Source organism: Dreissena polymorpha, chromosome 9, assembly GCF_020536995.1.
Source record: "Dreissena polymorpha isolate Duluth1 chromosome 9, UMN_Dpol_1.0, whole genome shotgun sequence".
Taxonomy (NCBI): domain Eukaryota; kingdom Metazoa; phylum Mollusca; class Bivalvia; order Myida; family Dreissenidae; genus Dreissena; species Dreissena polymorpha.
In genome coordinates, this window is record NC_068363.1 from 14,815,011 (window position 1) to 14,832,555 (window position 17,545).

At 35.5% G+C, this 17,545-nt stretch overlaps 2 protein-coding genes across 2 annotated transcripts; both read right to left on the reverse strand.

Annotated features, from left to right (window-relative positions):
- Positions 1 to 1,852: 1,852 nt before the first annotated feature.
- LOC127845273 (uncharacterized) lies at positions 1,853 to 6,658 on the reverse strand. Its single transcript, XM_052376103.1, has 2 exons — positions 5,534 to 6,658; positions 1,853 to 5,247 (listed from the first exon to the last, which is right to left on the reverse strand). Exons 1-2 carry the CDS (start codon positions 6,184 to 6,186, stop codon positions 4,746 to 4,748), a joined length of 1,155 nt encoding a protein of 384 aa, XP_052232063.1. The 5' UTR covers positions 6,187 to 6,658; the 3' UTR covers positions 1,853 to 4,745.
- A 1,227-nt stretch (positions 6,659 to 7,885) lies between these two features.
- On the reverse strand, positions 7,886 to 17,214 carry LOC127845877 (protein-glutamine gamma-glutamyltransferase K-like). The gene is made up of 12 exons (XM_052377053.1): positions 16,840 to 17,214; positions 16,158 to 16,271; positions 15,204 to 15,378; positions 14,689 to 14,830; positions 14,241 to 14,344; positions 12,973 to 13,135; positions 12,458 to 12,570; positions 11,966 to 12,048; positions 11,630 to 11,828; positions 11,120 to 11,280; positions 9,074 to 9,213; positions 7,886 to 8,836 (listed from the first exon to the last, which is right to left on the reverse strand). The coding sequence occupies exons 1-12, from the start codon at positions 16,996 to 16,998 to the stop codon at positions 8,698 to 8,700; spliced, it is 1,692 nt and encodes a 563-aa protein (XP_052233013.1). The 5' UTR covers positions 16,999 to 17,214; the 3' UTR covers positions 7,886 to 8,697.
- Positions 17,215 to 17,545: the final 331 nt, after the last annotated feature.

The window sequence follows — 17,545 nt, forward strand, 5'->3', positions numbered from 1 at the left end:
CGCAATAATCTCGTGCACGTTCAAGAGTTGTTCACACCTGCCGATGTAGTTACACAAAAACTTTCTTATATCACTGATAACAAGGAGCCGTGATAAACTTTTTATAGTAAATTATGCTTTCATAATGTGTTTGATTGTTGTGGCAGTGGTATTTCCGAAAACGGAGTCTACTTATATTATGTGTCTACGAAAATTTTATTAAGTTATTTTTAACCTGTGACTCAACGTGATCTTGAGCAACTCGTTACAGATGTCCTCTTGTTTTATTTTCATGTGTTGCGTAGCGAAAGGACATTTCAGTGGGATCCAATAAATTAGGCCCTTTGCGTGCACTTAGGCCAAGCAATTACATATTTTTGTCGAATTGTATCAAAATTTGTATATAATTAAACGATTGGAAAAACCAAAACACACACGCCACTAATTAAGAATTTCAAACGGTAAAATGCAAGAAAAATATGCAGTGGTCAAAACACAGAAGTCATAGCAATTTCGCCGCTGTATTTGCTGGTTGTTTTTTAATCGTTGTAAGAAAATTGTAGAATTAAAAAAACTAAACAAAAAACATATGGTAGTTCTCGTTGTTTTGAGTGTTTTCAATGTTGGCACAAGAAAAACACTTCGAATCATTTTTAACCAAGACTTCATTTGAACAAAATTGTCATGCTCTTAGCAAGTTTCATAAAGATTGGGGAAAAGCGTGTTCCAAAAGTGTTACTATAGCCGTATAAGAAAAACTGCCCGCCCCTGTCGGTTATTTTTTCAATAGACTGGAACCGTTGTCAAAAAAATTCGAGATATGATCCGAACAAATGTAAATGTTCTGTGTAAGTTACATGAAGGTTGGGCAAAAATGAATGTTCTTAAGGTTTTACTATATCGATATAAGAAAATTCCCCCCCCCCCCCCCCGCCGAGCATGTTTTACTACGGACCGGAACCATTTGTTTTTCTACGGACCGGAACCATTTTCGAACTCGACTGTGTTATCAATGGGACACATGGCCTGACCAAGTTGTATGCAGACTGGGAATAACTTTATTGTCTATAATGGGCAAAAGGACAAAAGTGATCGCAAACGCTCACAATGAGCATGTTCTGCACTGGTTAGCTACATTGGGCACAAAAGCTTTTACGTCCAGATGGGGGTAAACGTTGCCACTATCATACTTTTTTATGGATACACTTTATTGTTTTATTTTTAACTAGTTATGCACATATTTTACTTAAGTTGATCAATATTGGTCGATATCGGCGAGTGCTGACCCTAATATTACATACAGGTCAGCAATGCTGACATTGACATACTGCGAGCTGTCGTATAATAACGATTGTTGTGGATCATTTGCAAACTGACACAGGTACCCGAAGTGTTCTTGCACAAACAAATACTCTTTTCTTTGATCTTTATAACAAGCAATAAATCTACGCGGTTTGTTGTTTTTAGCGTGACATTTTGTCGAGCTTAAATATGATCACTTCAATTATCATATGTTCATATTTTTAAAGGCATTTAAATTTATCCGCAGTATGCTATAACTTTATAAAGCATACGCATGTAGAACCATGCACTATTGAATATTATTTGATACAAAAATATGAGTTTAAGTTGTTTAATAAACGTTGAATGTAATTCCCCGGCCTAAAAACTTTCGCCATTTCAAACAGGAAATTATTTAAATCGCGTGACATGAGAGCTTTAGAGCCAGTCAAGTGATTTGATGGGAAGAAAATATGCAAACAATCCAATTGTTTAAAATTCTTCCGCCAACGTCAACGAACAAGTGGTGGGAGTCCAAAGGAATTACACGTGCCAATAATAAATCAAGTGTTGGGTTAAATTTCAACTCCAATAGGATGACAATAAGTTTATTTGTATAATAAAATTGAATAAAAGAAACCAGACAAAGGAAAGGTACATGTAGGAGTAAAATAACTTATAATTTAAATACATGTTATGAATATAAGTTACAATTACCACACGCACACATGTAGATAGATAAATAAATAATCATTCTAAACACATATACAGTCTAAAATAAACTCATGCACAATTACACATTAACATGCCGGACGTTGTTTTGTAAAAATAGATTTACTTTACAATAAATAATAGACTGATAAATATAAGACTTTATACACATTTTAATGTTGTCGCGCAACACTTAACCCCTCAAAAACTATGGTGAATTTCACTTCATAAATGAGATGTCAAATGTGAGATCAGATACTAAATCAACATTTCTGTCTGTATCACTGTTTATAAATAATGCATGTGCGTAAAGTGTCGTCCCATATTAGCCTGTGCAGTCCGCACAGGCTAATCAGGGACGACACTTTCCGCTTAAACTAGATTTTTTTGTAAAAGGGACATCCTTTAAACGAAAAATACCAATTAAGCGGAAAGTGTCGTCCCTGATTAGCCTGTGTGAACTGCACAGGCTAATCTGGGACGACACTTTACGCACATGCATTTTGCCCAGTTTTCTCAGAACGCGAATCATATAATCTGTTTTGTTCTGTATAAATATACGATTTGTACTCACAAATCCATTTGTTTAGAGTCAGGAACATACAAATACATTGAGAAATACAGTTCAGAGTGTTTGCATACAACGAAAATGGTAAACATTACACATATGAAACTGGTTAATTATATTTTGTATGTTTAAGCCTAAATAATTTGTGGGCAAATAAAGACCATGGACATGTTAAAAATTAACCACGCAATGTTTAACTCTAAAATATGTAAAAACAGCAATAAAATTTACAAAAAATACACGGAAAAACGTGAAGACTTACCATTCAAAATCAAATCAAATGTATCACAGATGCCCCAACTACTCATGTTTAGACACATACAAACGGTGTGTCCCTTACACTAAATGTTATAACACATTACGTATTTCAAATTTTGCATACAAAGAATTAAAACATAAGATTTATTTGACTTTTGAACTTCACCTCTGTGAAATAAGCTATAGACACATGTATGCCAGCAATGATGTTCACATGTTATCATCACTTGCATGTTATTTTAAAATTGCCTAATTAATTAAGACATATAAGCCTGGTGGAGATGTATACTAGCCGAATTTTACCTTTGACCTTTAAGTGCGACCTTGACCTTTGAGCTACATGTATGAAAAGTGGTGTTACTTTCTACACAGGCTATAGGTGGTGATAAAGTAAGTCTTGACTAGATTTGGGGACTTAAAGATAATAGTATATACAATCACATGGACTTTGTTGGTACTGACTGTAAAACTAAAAAAGTGCATTTTTAATCCCGTCTACTTTGAAGGGGGCATACTTTTAAGCATATGACATATTTCTTAAGCAAATCTCAAGCAATCAAATGTTAAGCACATACATGAATATACTGTTAAAACAACTGTTACTTTTGATTTGTTTTCATGCAATCATAATCAATCATATAACAAATGGGAAAGTTAATCAATGTTCTTCATAGAAATTAATAAAGGTAAATTACATCATCACATTTAAACAAATGCAGTTGATTAATGTCTAATTTGATACAAGAAAAATTCAGCTTAAACCAACAGCTAAAACAATTAAAGGTTCAATATTTGAGAAAATATGGAAACAACACAATTTGCAAAAAATCACATATTATCTGTATAGTGATTTTATATTCACAGCAAGAGACACAGTATATACAATTAACAGAATTCGTATCAAAGCCTTAACACATATTAGTAATGACAATAAGTTTCATTATTAAAATGCACTCAAAACTAATGCAATATATGCATCTGCCTTTCTGATGGTATGATACAAATGTTTTTAAAGGGTTCTATTTCACCCCTTTTACACCATCTTTACATAAAAAGCTTTGCTATTTAAAACCAATACTAAAATAAATACACTAGGATTTCATGCAAATAAATTAAAATTTTATTTCAAATTAAACATGCACATGAACAAAAAATCTGTAAAAGATAAATATTAATAAATAATCATGTATATCACAGCAATATTCTATTTCTGATTAAAATCTTTAAAAATGTTTTATTGCAACATGGTCATAAAACAATAGATTTATTATGAATATGATAATTTCACGTATTCTATTTGTAATCCTTACAATTTAAAATGTTATAAATAAATATTAGTAATTTAAAGTTGTGCATATCATAGTTTGCCCAAAAAATTTGGCAGCAAAACAGGATAAATTGTTGAGCCATGCAGCAACACTTCACCTAGATATGACTTTTGTTTTAAAAGTTTAGAAGGAAATTCCCTTTAAAGAAAAATTCCAAAAAACTTATTAATTAAAAGCGAATGCTCATCTAGGAAGACACTTTAAGCACATGTATTAAGTCTGGTTTTCCCAGGACAACATATTTGAGTCATGTTCTGAGAAAACTGGGCGTAATGCATGTGCATTAAGTGTCGTCCCAGATAAGCCTGTGCAGTCTGCACAGGCTATTCAGGGACGACACTTTCCGCTTTTATGGTATTTTTAGTTTCAAGGAAGTCCCTCCTTACCAAAAATCAAGTTTAGGCAGAAAGTGTCATCCCTGATTAGCCCTTGCGAACTTCACAAGCTAATCTTGGATGACACTTTACCCACATGCATTAAGCCCAGTTTTTTCAAAATAAGGCTCATTTGATTTATCAAAGTGTCTTTCCATAAAAATATTTTTTACAATAATAATGTAAAAAACTTTACTATATAATTATGTTGTAATATGTTCAATTGATAACCCAACAAATATCATATTAATCACTCAGCAAATCTAGGTATTCTTTCATGCGTCGAGGTAAAGGAAGTGACTGAATTCCTTTCGGAATACTGCTAACTTTTTGCCAATTATTGCCAATTCTATTACGAACTGCACATCGACAGAGATGCTTAAGGTTGGACGGAGCTTTGAACAAATCCATATCAATTGTCTGAGCAAGTTTTGGCAGCACACTGTACTTTGTGACATGGCGAACTGGCAGGCTCTCAGAATCATTGTTTTCTGATTCTGAGTCATTTTGGGAAGAGGTTCTGATAAATGTTGAGCAATCTAGCTGGATGCAAGGCACAGCTCTACGTATGAGCATCAAGCATTCTCGAGCCTTTCCTTCTTCAGCTGCCAGCTCAGCACACACTTGTGCACTGAACGCAGTGTTTCTGAACAAGAACAAACCATTGAGATCATCCAGTATCTGCTCTGTTGGATTTCGCATGTGTTCTTCAAAGTTCTCAAGAGTCTTAAACGGATCAGCTCCATACCTTGAATTTCAAAAATGCAAATTCAAAACCAGTTGATTTATTTTAATAAATGAAATTTTGGTACAAAAAAGTCTGGGCTAAAATCAAACCTGCTTTTCTTTTATTTATTTTTTTAATTTCATTTAATATATTAGTATATATTATTCAATACTCAAATTTTGCAAATTATTGATGAAAATCATTACAAATGCATTACTATTTTATTTAATAAGAATTATAAGATGGTTGAAAAATAAACACTTAACAGTAAATCACAAAATGATAGCCACCATATGTTAGTTGTTACCTGAGTAGTATCAACACTAATGAAGAGTCTCTCTTCTGCAAAGCTGCTGACAATGGCAGGGTTCCAGAGTCTTCTTCTATTTCTTGATTTATTATGTCCTTCCCTGTTTGACAGAGATGTTGTCTAGCATAGCAAATATGATGCATAAAGTACTCAAATGTTGCATAGATATTTTGCCTGTCTGAGAATGGATATAAACTGCTTATACCCTTATGTGTTTTACATGTTGCAGAATAGTCAAAAAGTGGACTAAAGAGGGATTTTTTGCTTTGCTGACATTGAAACAATTCCATGAAAAGTTCTCCAACTGGATAGAGCTGGCTTTCATTGATTTGCTCCTCATAACATTGTCGGATTGCCAACTTTATTTCCCTGTGAATATTGTGGCAACCTTCCTCTCTTGAAATAACTGGATATCCATCAGAATTTAGTCCATGTAAAGAGTCTGGTTCATATATCCTTAAGCGTTTGTGTGACCCTTGAGTTTCTTGTCGATGAATGGCTAGAAGATGGTGGATTTTAGAGATCAAAGCCGGGCGGTCACAGTGCAATTTCCTATTCGCATGCACAACAAATCGTGTTTTTCTTGTTTGCACTGGTGTATACTTCGTTCCAAACTTGTACACTGTAATGTGGCCAATGACAGATTCCATGGTTTTATATTATTATAGCTTGACAGCGGTAAGTTGAGTGAAAGAACAAAAACAAGGGCTGAGATTGAGTTTCATTAGTGTTCAGGAATGCTTTTGTTGAAACATGTATGCAGTAAAGAAGTCATTGGCGTATTCTTGTGATCATGTTTCAATAATTGAATTCACCATATCGTTACAGTAGCAAACAACTGAACAAGAGAAACGTCAGCTGAAGATACGTGCGCCGTATGGTATTGCCTATTGGTATGAATTATCGAAGGTCGCACTTGAATTTTCTTGTTCACGGGTTTAAACGAAATAAATCAGTTTATTTGTGTTTACACATTTCACATTTATAAAACAGTATTCATATACCATTCTTTCATCCTCATAACGTATTATTTTTCGCACGATCCAACAGTTTCAAATATTTTTCGTGTCTTTGCTTGTCAGCCAACCTTTGTTCGCCATCTGTCAGTTTTTGTAAACAAAGGGGAGTGACTCTAAATGATCAAGGGCCATTGTCGATACAACTAAATGAACGAAGTCCTACATATTTGAAAAACTAATATAAACAAGAAATATCTTTAAAAAAGATATACCGCGTTAATTGTGGTCGATGTTTATGAACGATCAAAAGTTATCTCTATGAAATAAAAAGTAGCGGATGCCTTTTTTCTGCGCAGTTCTTAGCTACATCATAAGCAAATCAATTACGGGGTGTTGCGCCAGATTTCGTGGCTTATTTTGCTTTATGTGATATTAATACTCAGATATCTATATTTACAGAATAGAAAAACACAAGAAACATGAAAATAAACGAGTGCATATAGGTCAGCCGGCAATACTCGAATCTTATTTAATTGCATAATTATAGTATGGCGAATTATTGTGCTCATGCTTAATAAACTGGTCTATATGGATAAATATTTCTAATTAATTTTATCAAAATTGGTCCATATCATGCAAATGTTGAAACCATATTAAAAATCGATGATTGACATACCACAATAATATCGCCGAATATCTTTATTTAGTATCTTTCTGATCAAAACAGACTTCAAGTGCACAAAGTTTACGAGACGGCGTTTATATAAAGATTTCTGCAACTGACCGCAAACTGACCTTGATACCTTGCGGATTGGAATGCAATGCATTACAGTCACTACGTTATTGTCAGTAAGACCGGTGTAACACAATGACCGCAACCCCTTCTGCGAACTCCGGTGATGAACTGTATATAAACTCTGACTTTCACAAATGGCCGCGAATTGACCCGAAACCTCGCGAGTTGAAATGCAATGCAAGTAAGTACTAAATATGACAACATAACCTTTAGTATAAACACTTTTGCGCTGGTAATTCTCTGAAAATAAAAGGTGAACGCACAAACTGTATTTATGTCGAAAATTGATTGTAAAACTGTTCTATCTATTGAGCCTTTTCATTAAAGATAAAATTGTTTCATGCAGTAAAACAGTGTTACAAAGACGCGGATATGTTTCCAATGTTCTGGTGTTATACTCAAATCAGCCAATGGAATAAATGAAGTGTATTCATTCGTACCTAGCCGCGGGAAATTTTATTTGAGTATTATTGGACACTTACAAAGGTCAAGTCAGGGTGAAAAGCTGGCTTAATACAGCTTACGCCGAAAAATAAAACAAAAATGTCACAATGTCATTTTTATTCATATGTGCACACATTCTAAATAAAATCATACATATTTTATTACCATACTATTAAAAAATAAATAATAAAATGTAGTTGTAACATTATTATAATTACATGTATACTGTAAGCGATTATTATCTTGATAAATAAAACATATGTGATAAAATGTGGGTGAATTGTATTTATTTATGAGATACATTCAAAATAGAATTAGAGCTATTCTCATTTGATAAATTGTCGCAGTAAACAATGTTCCGAGCAAGTTTTAACAAGTTTTACTATACACGTGTGACAATCATGTTTTCGTTTGTTAACGTACTCTAACGTATTTGTTAAACTTATTATTTGTTCCTTTACTTAATCTGTATCCTTCATGTACCGCGATGCCTCAAAAGCGCTTCATTCATATAATCGCACCGGCGTTAAACTCTATGAACATCTCAATGCACAATAAATGCATACTAAATGCATAATTATACCATAACAGATAGATAACATCTACGTCTCTGGCCATATAGATTGACCTTCCCCCGTGTCTGAAAGAACTACAATACTTCCAAAAATGACTGCTTTACTGTTAATATACTGCAATTGAAATGTGTCACTATTTATATGTATGTCTTAACTATATACATGACTTCATATAATTCTTTTAACTATTGCGGTAGATTATGCTATCTGAAGCTCGGTAAACGAAAAATTAAAACGCGTTCAGATTCCACATTGAACCACGACACGAATGTCGTTAACACGTCATAGTCCATTCATTTGAATATTACATAAATGAAATGTATTACCATATCTCTTGAAACATACAAGAAAGAGGTCAATTTTAGGACTGGAGTTTGTGGATGTTTATTACTGCACATAAACTTCAAAGACGCCCTTGACGCTGTGAAGCTCTTTGCAGAAGAAGTTCGCGTAAATTGAGTGACGTCCCTTTCTTTGAAACGTCAGTTCTACGTCGCATGTCATATCACACGAAGCAGGCGTGCTCCTGTAAAGCATGGGCTATAATATTGAAGAACTGAACATTTAAATCGTTTTAATGGGAAACTATTATGATTTGTGTGATATTGCTGAAAATATGGACAAGATTACATCGAATGAGATAAGAATATGTAACCAGGGTCCTATATGTAACTTACCATTAATAAAATACTTTATATAATGTATTCAAAAATTAAAGTAATAATTATAGTGGATTGTATGTAATGGTATTTTTGCACTCTACCTCACGGGAAGTAGGCGTGGATCATCTGCACCTGCGCTCTCCACGTAGAGGTAACTCTGGGTAAGGGGTCGATCCAAAGGGTTTGAGAAGCTCATACGCAGGGTCACCTCCCTGTCCACTTGGCAACTGCTGTTGTAACACTAAAATAAATGGAAGACCGAGGTTATGCTTCAAAGATTTGAAATAACTGCATTGATTGTGTAGTTATAGCAATAAACAGCGATAACAGCCTTGGTTCTAACGTGTTGCTATTTTTTTACCCGAGGACCTTTACGGTAAAAATATGTACCGGGTAATGGCCTTTTCAATAAAGCATACCATAGTCCATTGGAAATTCCCTTCTCCTATTGCAGTATATATGTATGTATACCATCTCATAGCGCATGCGTATTAAACTATTACCCGACAATGTAGCCATATGCTTATAAACTTCAAGGAAATAATGCGCTCATTTTCATTGAATTCCTGGCAAGCATCACTATATCAGTCCGGTGTTGGCTGTATGAATGCAGTACATAACAGAACAGAATATTTTATTTTAGCTTAAGCATACAGCTCATCGCCATAAACATACATATGCAATAACAGCATGCGTGGCAATTATATACAAAACATACATCCTTTTGAGGAAATATCAATTTAAAAAAGTAATGACACACACACAACATGTTTTAGTGAGAATGTCACATGGATGGGATTAATACAAAGTGATCATATAATGTTAACACGAAATTTAATAATTGTTACAAATATAACATTATTCTAAGCTTATTGTCTTTGTGGAAGATATATCATTAATACTACACATACAGCACATCTTCTCGTAACTTAAAGCATTTTAAAAAAAAAATGGCAAGTTTTCTTAACACTATTTTGTTTGAACAATTAAGTAGTTCTATAAACTTGAACATACTAGGTCGTGATCTGTAATACTTTGGAATTAATGTATTCCTAATATCGGCATAATAAGGACATTTAATATCAAAGTGATATTCATCCTCGATGTCATTGAGGTTGAATAAAACACATTTGCGTTGATCTCTGACAATGTTCTGGTGTCTACCCGTTTCAATTAATAATTTGTGAGACGACAAACGTAATTTAGCAATAATATTCCTATGTTTTTTATTTTCAACAATATCAAGATACGCAGATCTTTCGAATATTGGTTTCAATTCTTTATATTAAATCATTGAACTAGATGATGTGACATTTGTATTCCAGTTAGTGATATACTGGTCTCGTAATCTGGTTTTAAGTAGCGGTATTAATTGATTAGCGTTCACAGATTCGGGGAATAGCCATACATCGTTAAAACCGGTTTGGTTAAGAATGTCCCGTACTTTCGATGACCAATTGTTTGTGTTATTTTTGCGTTCAATTTCTAATCTCTGTGATAATAAAATGTGTTTAAGAATACAATTACCCTCTTTTACAGTATATAATTTCAAAAAGTATTTCACGATCCTGACATATCTGTCTAAATACAAGGGGAATCGACCAACTTCGGCATATAGCGATAATGAGTTTGTTGACATCTTAACATAACGTATAAGCCAATGAGGAGCGGATATCGGTCTGATGTTGAAATTGAGCTATTATTTTTAGGGGATAATTCTAGTTCAATTAATTAAGACCTCTCACTTCTTATATAAGAAGTTATTCAGAATGAAAAGATCTCGATAGTACACACGAATATTGATTACGAATCTCGGGATGATTGCGGTGGAACGACGGCAGTATGCCTGTGTCGATGTTGGGCCGACATCGCGCCGTGAAGCAGGTCCGATCTCGGGCCGTTGTAAAACTCCAATATCGGGCCAATATAGAAATTATATTGGCGCGATGTGAAGATGATATTTTTAAAGCGTGGGATATACGAATTGGAATGGCGGCATATGCCGACATCGCGCAGTGTGCAGGTATCATCTTTGACCGATGTAAATACGATAATATATTTTGTCCTGATGTAAACATTTTGCGGGGTCAGTTGTCACAACATACAAGTTCGTTAACTTGTACACAACAACACAACTCAACACTTACTTTGATGTTTAAATCCGGGGTTCTCAATCGGAACGTCTCCTGGGCGACATACAGGTTATCACGTTGAGTGTCACGCATCAGTATCGACACTTTCAACATAGCCGCCTCTGTCACGTGGTCAATATATGATGCAGCCTTCACAGGAATGGCGAGTAATTTACCTGTTTAGGAGAAAAGCAATGGCTGAAGGTTTCCAGCATAAGTAATAATCTAAGTATTATAAAAAGTATTTGTGAAATACGAACTGTTAAGTTCAGTACATATAAAACCAAATTCTTTTTTTTTCAAAATTCGTTACTTTGTACTTATGTTTAAATTATATGATACCGAATGTTTGTTTTATAGACTGTCTGGGGGTGAATTTAATATAAATAAGTAGTTTGAAGAAAAACTTTTTTGAAACTTAGTTGTAAATATGAAATTATTATAAATACAGCAGTGCCAACATAATTGATCTATATTTGATTTTACGTTTAATAATGAAGTACTTGATAAGTTTCGGTCACGTACGTTCGAAGCCACCAAGAGTCAGTTTTGCCTCCTCGACTTTGCACGTGGCTAACGTTTTCCCCGTGTATGTGATGACCTCAACAAACACGTTACCCTCAAGATGTCTCTTTTCCTCACTCTTGTTCTTACACGTGACTGATATGCTGACGTCAAAACCAACCATGACGTTATCTGGTCCTTGGACAGTCATTTCAATATCCTGTCAATATAAGGCATCGTATTGTACCTCAATCTTCATTATTTATTGAATATTTATGATAAGTACCGGGCATGCATTTCGTTACCAGCAATACAGAGGGAAATTTCATGTCAAACTAAATGACGTTGGACACTTACGTTTTGTTTACTGTAGACGTCTTTGCGCGCTCTAGGTGACAGTGTACTGGCTAACACCACTGACGCGCGTTCCCTTCCGGTATCTGAATGTAGGTAATATGCCACTTTATACACACAACTGATGTTCTTTTACATGTTTATTTTGTTTATGCATACTTGTGTTTGATGGTTATAGATCAGTCCGTAGAACTAATAGTAAATCAACATAATTGTTCAAATTATGTATAAAAAAAAACGACATGCTGAACAGTTTACAAATGGTAAAGCCATATGGATTGGTTTGAAACAATTTACGTTTAAGTAAACATTGCACTATCGCAAAGGGGTTATAAGCATGAAACACGTTTATTTGTGTACGTAAGAAAACGATATACGAAGTGTCCAATCAACTGTCGCATCATGCGGCGTCTCATCTGGGTCTACGCTGTTTGCCAAGGCCTTTTTTTAGACGCTTGGCATAAATGGGTTCTACTTGAAAGCGTTCAACATTACCTTCTTTATGTTTGAATTGGTCAGTGACGTCATCTATCAAGTTATCGCAGTGCGTAAGTGACGCGGACACCGGGCGTCCGTCGGCTACCTTAGTGCACAGACGTTTCCCGGTCCTACAAAAGTATACTTTTCCTGATTGCTAACAAAGAAAATTAACAATTCGGAAATAATATCAGCATGTATTTTTCGAGAGTTACTGTCCATGGCATGGAGTCCATAGTAACCTTGAACAGCCAATTTGGCGTGATGTATTTTTTAGACTGCTTTATCTCTTTTTAAATTTTAATGTATTCCGATACTTCTAGCTTCGAATATCATTAATACTACTAGAATTTAAATAAAACGAAAATCAAGCGCATTTCACAATTTTATCAAATATACCACCAGCCGTCTAAAAATTTCACTTTTAAATCAATAATCGTTGTTTGTTATTTTTTGTACTATTGAAAGAGATACAATGTACATTGAAGAGATATATTGAAAGAAGTACACAAATTATAATTCTTTGCACGTACGCAGATGTTTCTATAGCAATCACTTTCCACGTGTCGTCTTTCTGTCGGCCCCAGTGCACGCGGTCGGCATTGACGGCGGCGAACAGGAATGACGTATCATACACGACGTCACAGCGACCATTTAAAATGGCCGCAACGGGGCTGGGACCGCACGCATACATACCTAAGATGAAAATGAAAATTGATGATTATGATCATTATGATGCTGATGATGAGGAGGAGGATGGCGATAATGAGGATGGTGGTGATGATGATGATGATGATGATGATGATGATGATGATGATGATGATGATGATGATGATGATGATGATGATGATGATGATGATGATGATGATAATGATGATGATATTTTTGTTGTTGGTGGTGTTGTTGTTGGTGGTGTTGTTGTTCTTGTTGTTGATGATGATGATGATGATGATGATGATGATGATGATGATGATGATGATGATGATGATGATGATGATGATGATGATGATGATAATGATGATGATGATGATGATGAAGACGACGATGACGACGACGACGACGACGATGATGATGATGATGATGATGATGATGAAAAAACAACAACACTTGTTCGTGTTTGTGAACACATGTGTCTATTATTCGCAAGTTTTAGTCCATCATAGGTGACAATCATTGTTATTTATTAATTTCCAAAGTTCGGTTATACGCTGACTGACTTATGTGTTTATGTTTTGTATTTGTTTGTTAAACAAAATGCATGTACATAGTTTGGTTAAAAGTAATACTGATTTTAAGTTGATATACTAGTATATTATTATAATATCATTTTACTATTTTTGTTAAGTTGAGTTTATATTTATATTTACACTTGATAAGCTTATTACACGGTTATGGTTTCCATGAGCCCGTATACAGATTGGGCTTAAGCCATGTCTAAATGAATTATCTGTTCTGTTCCGTATCTACAACCGGGGACCAACATGATATTGTAATCATAACCAGAGCGTTACTTTTTCATATTTCAAAACAATTTATTACCAATTTTCCTGTATATTGTCGGAAAGAATGAAAATTTTGGGTCGCGCTCTGTGAAAAAGGGATTTAATGCATACGCGCAAAGTAAGGAAGACTATTCATGGCGAAAATCCATTTATGTCAGAAAGTGTCTTTCCCTGATTAGCCAGTGCGGACTGCACAGGCTGATCTGGGACGACACTATATGCACATGCATTAAGCACCCTTTTCACAGAGCGCGATATTTAAAATTAAGGCTTACGTATACAACCGGTGACCTTCTTACCGCCGCTGATTTCCTGAGGTGTAGCATCAATCACCTGCCAGCCGTCGTGTCCAAATGTTAGGTCCTTCCGGCGCATCCAGACCGTGTTGAACACGTGGAAGTTCCTGAAACGTCCAGTGAACACCGGAAGTGTGTCCATAAGGTAAAAAGGAATACGAACTATATTTTGCATTTTCGGACATACTTTTGGATTAGTTATTGGCTTTTCAACATTTGTCTGTAGACAAATATACATTCTTTTCAAACATATGGTCTTTTCAGGAAACGGACCCTAGCGATTCTCTTTAAGCGTCGTGCTACCGATTCAATCGGGCTAAACAACTTTATAGCGTAAAACTCAACACAGGACGACTCACCGCTATTAAAACGCTTATACAGTACGTCGTCGCCGTATTTCAATGACAAACAAGTTAACGATTTCCTGCAATAAACTGAAATAGAAACAAACCACATGGAGTCTGTGTTAAGATCCTTCAGCTCGGTGTTTCCGGTGAAGTTCCAGTGAACGTCCAGGGTGACGCTGCCGTCAGTGTCATGGGCCGACGAGAAGTTTGTCACCGGTCGACACGGCAGTCCAAGGGCGCGACACACTGAAGTAACAGTGGACTTAATCAGATACACAGATATAACCATGAGCTAGTATCTGTATTGACCAATGGAGCTCGATTGGTCATTGTCGACTCAGTTACTACTTCAAAGCACATCGGTTACTCTGAAGTATCCTACAAAATACGGAACGGGACGGAAAATATTCTAAAAATACTCCGGAGAATGATCGGGTGCCATTAGGCGAATTCTCCGTAACTGGGGTGCATTGAAGGTACTGTATACATAAGAGTATCCGGGGTAATGTGAAGTACTACCTGAGCTGACAACGACCAATTGAGCATTGCTGTGTTAACAACTATTTCATTTAATAATTACTTCTCTACATTAACTGATCGGGTTGCGCATATTACATACTCGTTGTTACGACGCCTGCGAACGCGTAGCACTGTCCGTACTTAACCGGGAGCCCTGACTTCATGTACTGGCGAAGGATGGCGACGCTCCCCACCCAGCTGAGTGGAGGCCGGCCATTGTCATAGCAACCGGACCAGTCACCCACCATCACTCCGTTGTCATCTTGACTGTTAACCTGACGCGTACAGTATATACACGTAATCAAAACGCTAAGAGCGTACAAAAACGAGATATAGGAAGAGACAAAAATGAATTGAACTTGATATTGGAAAAAAAGTAATAAAAGGGGCACATGTGCTGAACTGAATGTTTATTCCCCATCACGCGATATATTGTTAGAAGATTATGACCTCAGCAAGCTGAAATAGGCAACGAATTGGATCAATTCAGTGCATTAGAGGTCGCTAAGGGCGTAGGTGTATATTTGTCTATCAAGAGGTCCCGGCTAGCAATGCCATTTTGGGACCGTTCTCAAGATATTCTCTCATGATCGAATACCACTAAAGCCATAACATATCTAATCAACGTAGTTTGTTTCCACCAACCCAACTAAACCTACTTTTAGTGCCGAGCTTTAGCTTGTTTAATGGTATTTCAGCTTGAGCTTTCGATACTTGCTGCATTCAATCATATTTGCACATTTTATGTTTACATAAAAAGAAAGATATATTACAACGCGACTTAAAAGATTTCTGACAGTTGACCAACCTTATTAAGTAACTTCAGTAAAGTTAAAAAAGGATAACGAAAAATAGAACGTTTGGCCGACCTACCTACCATATTTTTGGAGATGATAGTGGAATCAAAGTTCACTACAACATATTAAATCAAGGTCTTGAAAAATATGTTGTAGTTTCCTGCATAGTGTAGCTCACTCAATAATATAGTTCAACTCTATATTATTTCTTTAATTAAAGGACACGAAAACAGGATTTGTGTAAAATAATTATTTACTATTCTCGAAATGGCACGTGACACGTGCACGGGATCTCCCATGGCAGACACGGACCGGAAGTTGAATGCCTTTTGCAAACATAACATAGTAGCCTCCAGAATACCGGGTTCGAACTGGAACGAAATAATGACCACTGTAAGCAACATGTTGGTCGTTGATGTTGTGTAACTTCACAAATAAACAAAGGTAAAACTATTATAGAAACTTGGTAAATTCAGTACAAGATTGTGAATACGTATCAATAAAGCAAAGCTTTTTTTTGTTGAAAGGGGGCTATAAAATACGAGCAACGGCGTATCGACCTCAGTTTTACCCTAACATCTTTTTTAAATGATAAACACTATACGATCCGTTGTTATTAAAAACAAAGGTATTCGTTCATTCACATATTGATGTAATGAGTATAAACTCAATATGGATGAATTCAATTGTAATTCAGTGAAACCGAACGACGTTGGTTGCTGGTCGATCGTTCGATTGTCAGATGTATTCGGTTTAGCGTGTTTGTTGTTGTTGTTGTTGTTGTTAGTTTTGTTAACTGTTATTTTCCCGAAAACTGCAATCCTGTTTACAAAAACGTTTACATATGTTAATCGATTCGAGTCCTTGAGAGAGAAAAAACATGTTAAACAAGTGTGTTAAATTTTAACGCACTTATCTCCCGTCGCTTGCATCAATTACCTGCCCATAGAACCATGGGATAGCTCCAATCTGGCGGTCTGTTCCGGTGAACATGCAGCCGCTGTCGTTCAGCACATACTCTGACAGTTTGGCAGTGTCCGGAAAATACACGGCGTCATCTTCCCAATGGAAAAAAAGCAGGAAAGAAGATGGAGCCATTAAGTCTCAACATGAATAATGTGTCAATCAGCACAGTCCTTGGAGTTTAAGAGGTCATTTTGGCACATGGTCATTTGTAACCAAGTTAGCAGAATCCGTTATTATTTCGACGCAAAAGGACAGTTTCATAAATAAAACTGCAATCCAAATTAAAGTATTTTAATATTTGTATAATCATAATTTCATATCGTCGTACAGGTAAATAAAAACAGAATTCTTTTCCGATATGAATGTAATAAATGCCTGTTGTTGTTTTTTTTTACTATTTTTTTTACTTTTTTTAAATGAGTTTTTTTTTCAGAGACTAAATAAAGAAAGTATATTAATAACAAAAACAATATAATAAAAATAAACAAACCCTTGGACCATGAGTTGAAGAGTATGAACAGTGTCATGTTGGCGATATTTTGGCTGGAGTGGACGATAGGTTCGTCTGGCCTAGCTTTCGCCAAATAAGCCGCCATTTTCCATTCCCCCACAATGCAACTGACATCCGGAGTTATTGCTATTTTCAGGATTGTTCCCTGATTGGACATGATTTCTGTTC

What these genes read in the sequence shown, in the direction of transcription:
- LOC127845273 (XM_052376103.1), bottom strand. Translation starts at nt 6,186, where the DNA reads ATGGAATCTGTCATTGGCCACATTACAGTGTACAAGTTTGGAACGAAG. An exon ending in TTAGTGTTGATACTACTCAG is followed by an intron (nt 5,248 to 5,533) that starts GTAACAACTAAC and finishes TTGAAATTCAAG; the next exon opens with GTATGGAGCTGATCCGTTTA.
- LOC127845877 (XM_052377053.1), bottom strand. Translation starts at nt 16,998, where the DNA reads ATGGCTCCATCTTCTTTCCTGCTTTTTTTCCATTGGGAAGATGACGCC. An exon ending in ACCTCAGGAAATCAGCGGCG is followed by an intron (nt 13,136 to 14,240) that starts GTAAGAAGGTCA and finishes TTTTCATCTTAG; the next exon opens with GTATGTATGCGTGCGGTCCC. An exon ending in ACGTCTACAGTAAACAAAAC is followed by an intron (nt 11,829 to 11,965) that starts GTAAGTGTCCAA and finishes TTATATTGACAG; the next exon opens with GATATTGAAATGACTGTCCA.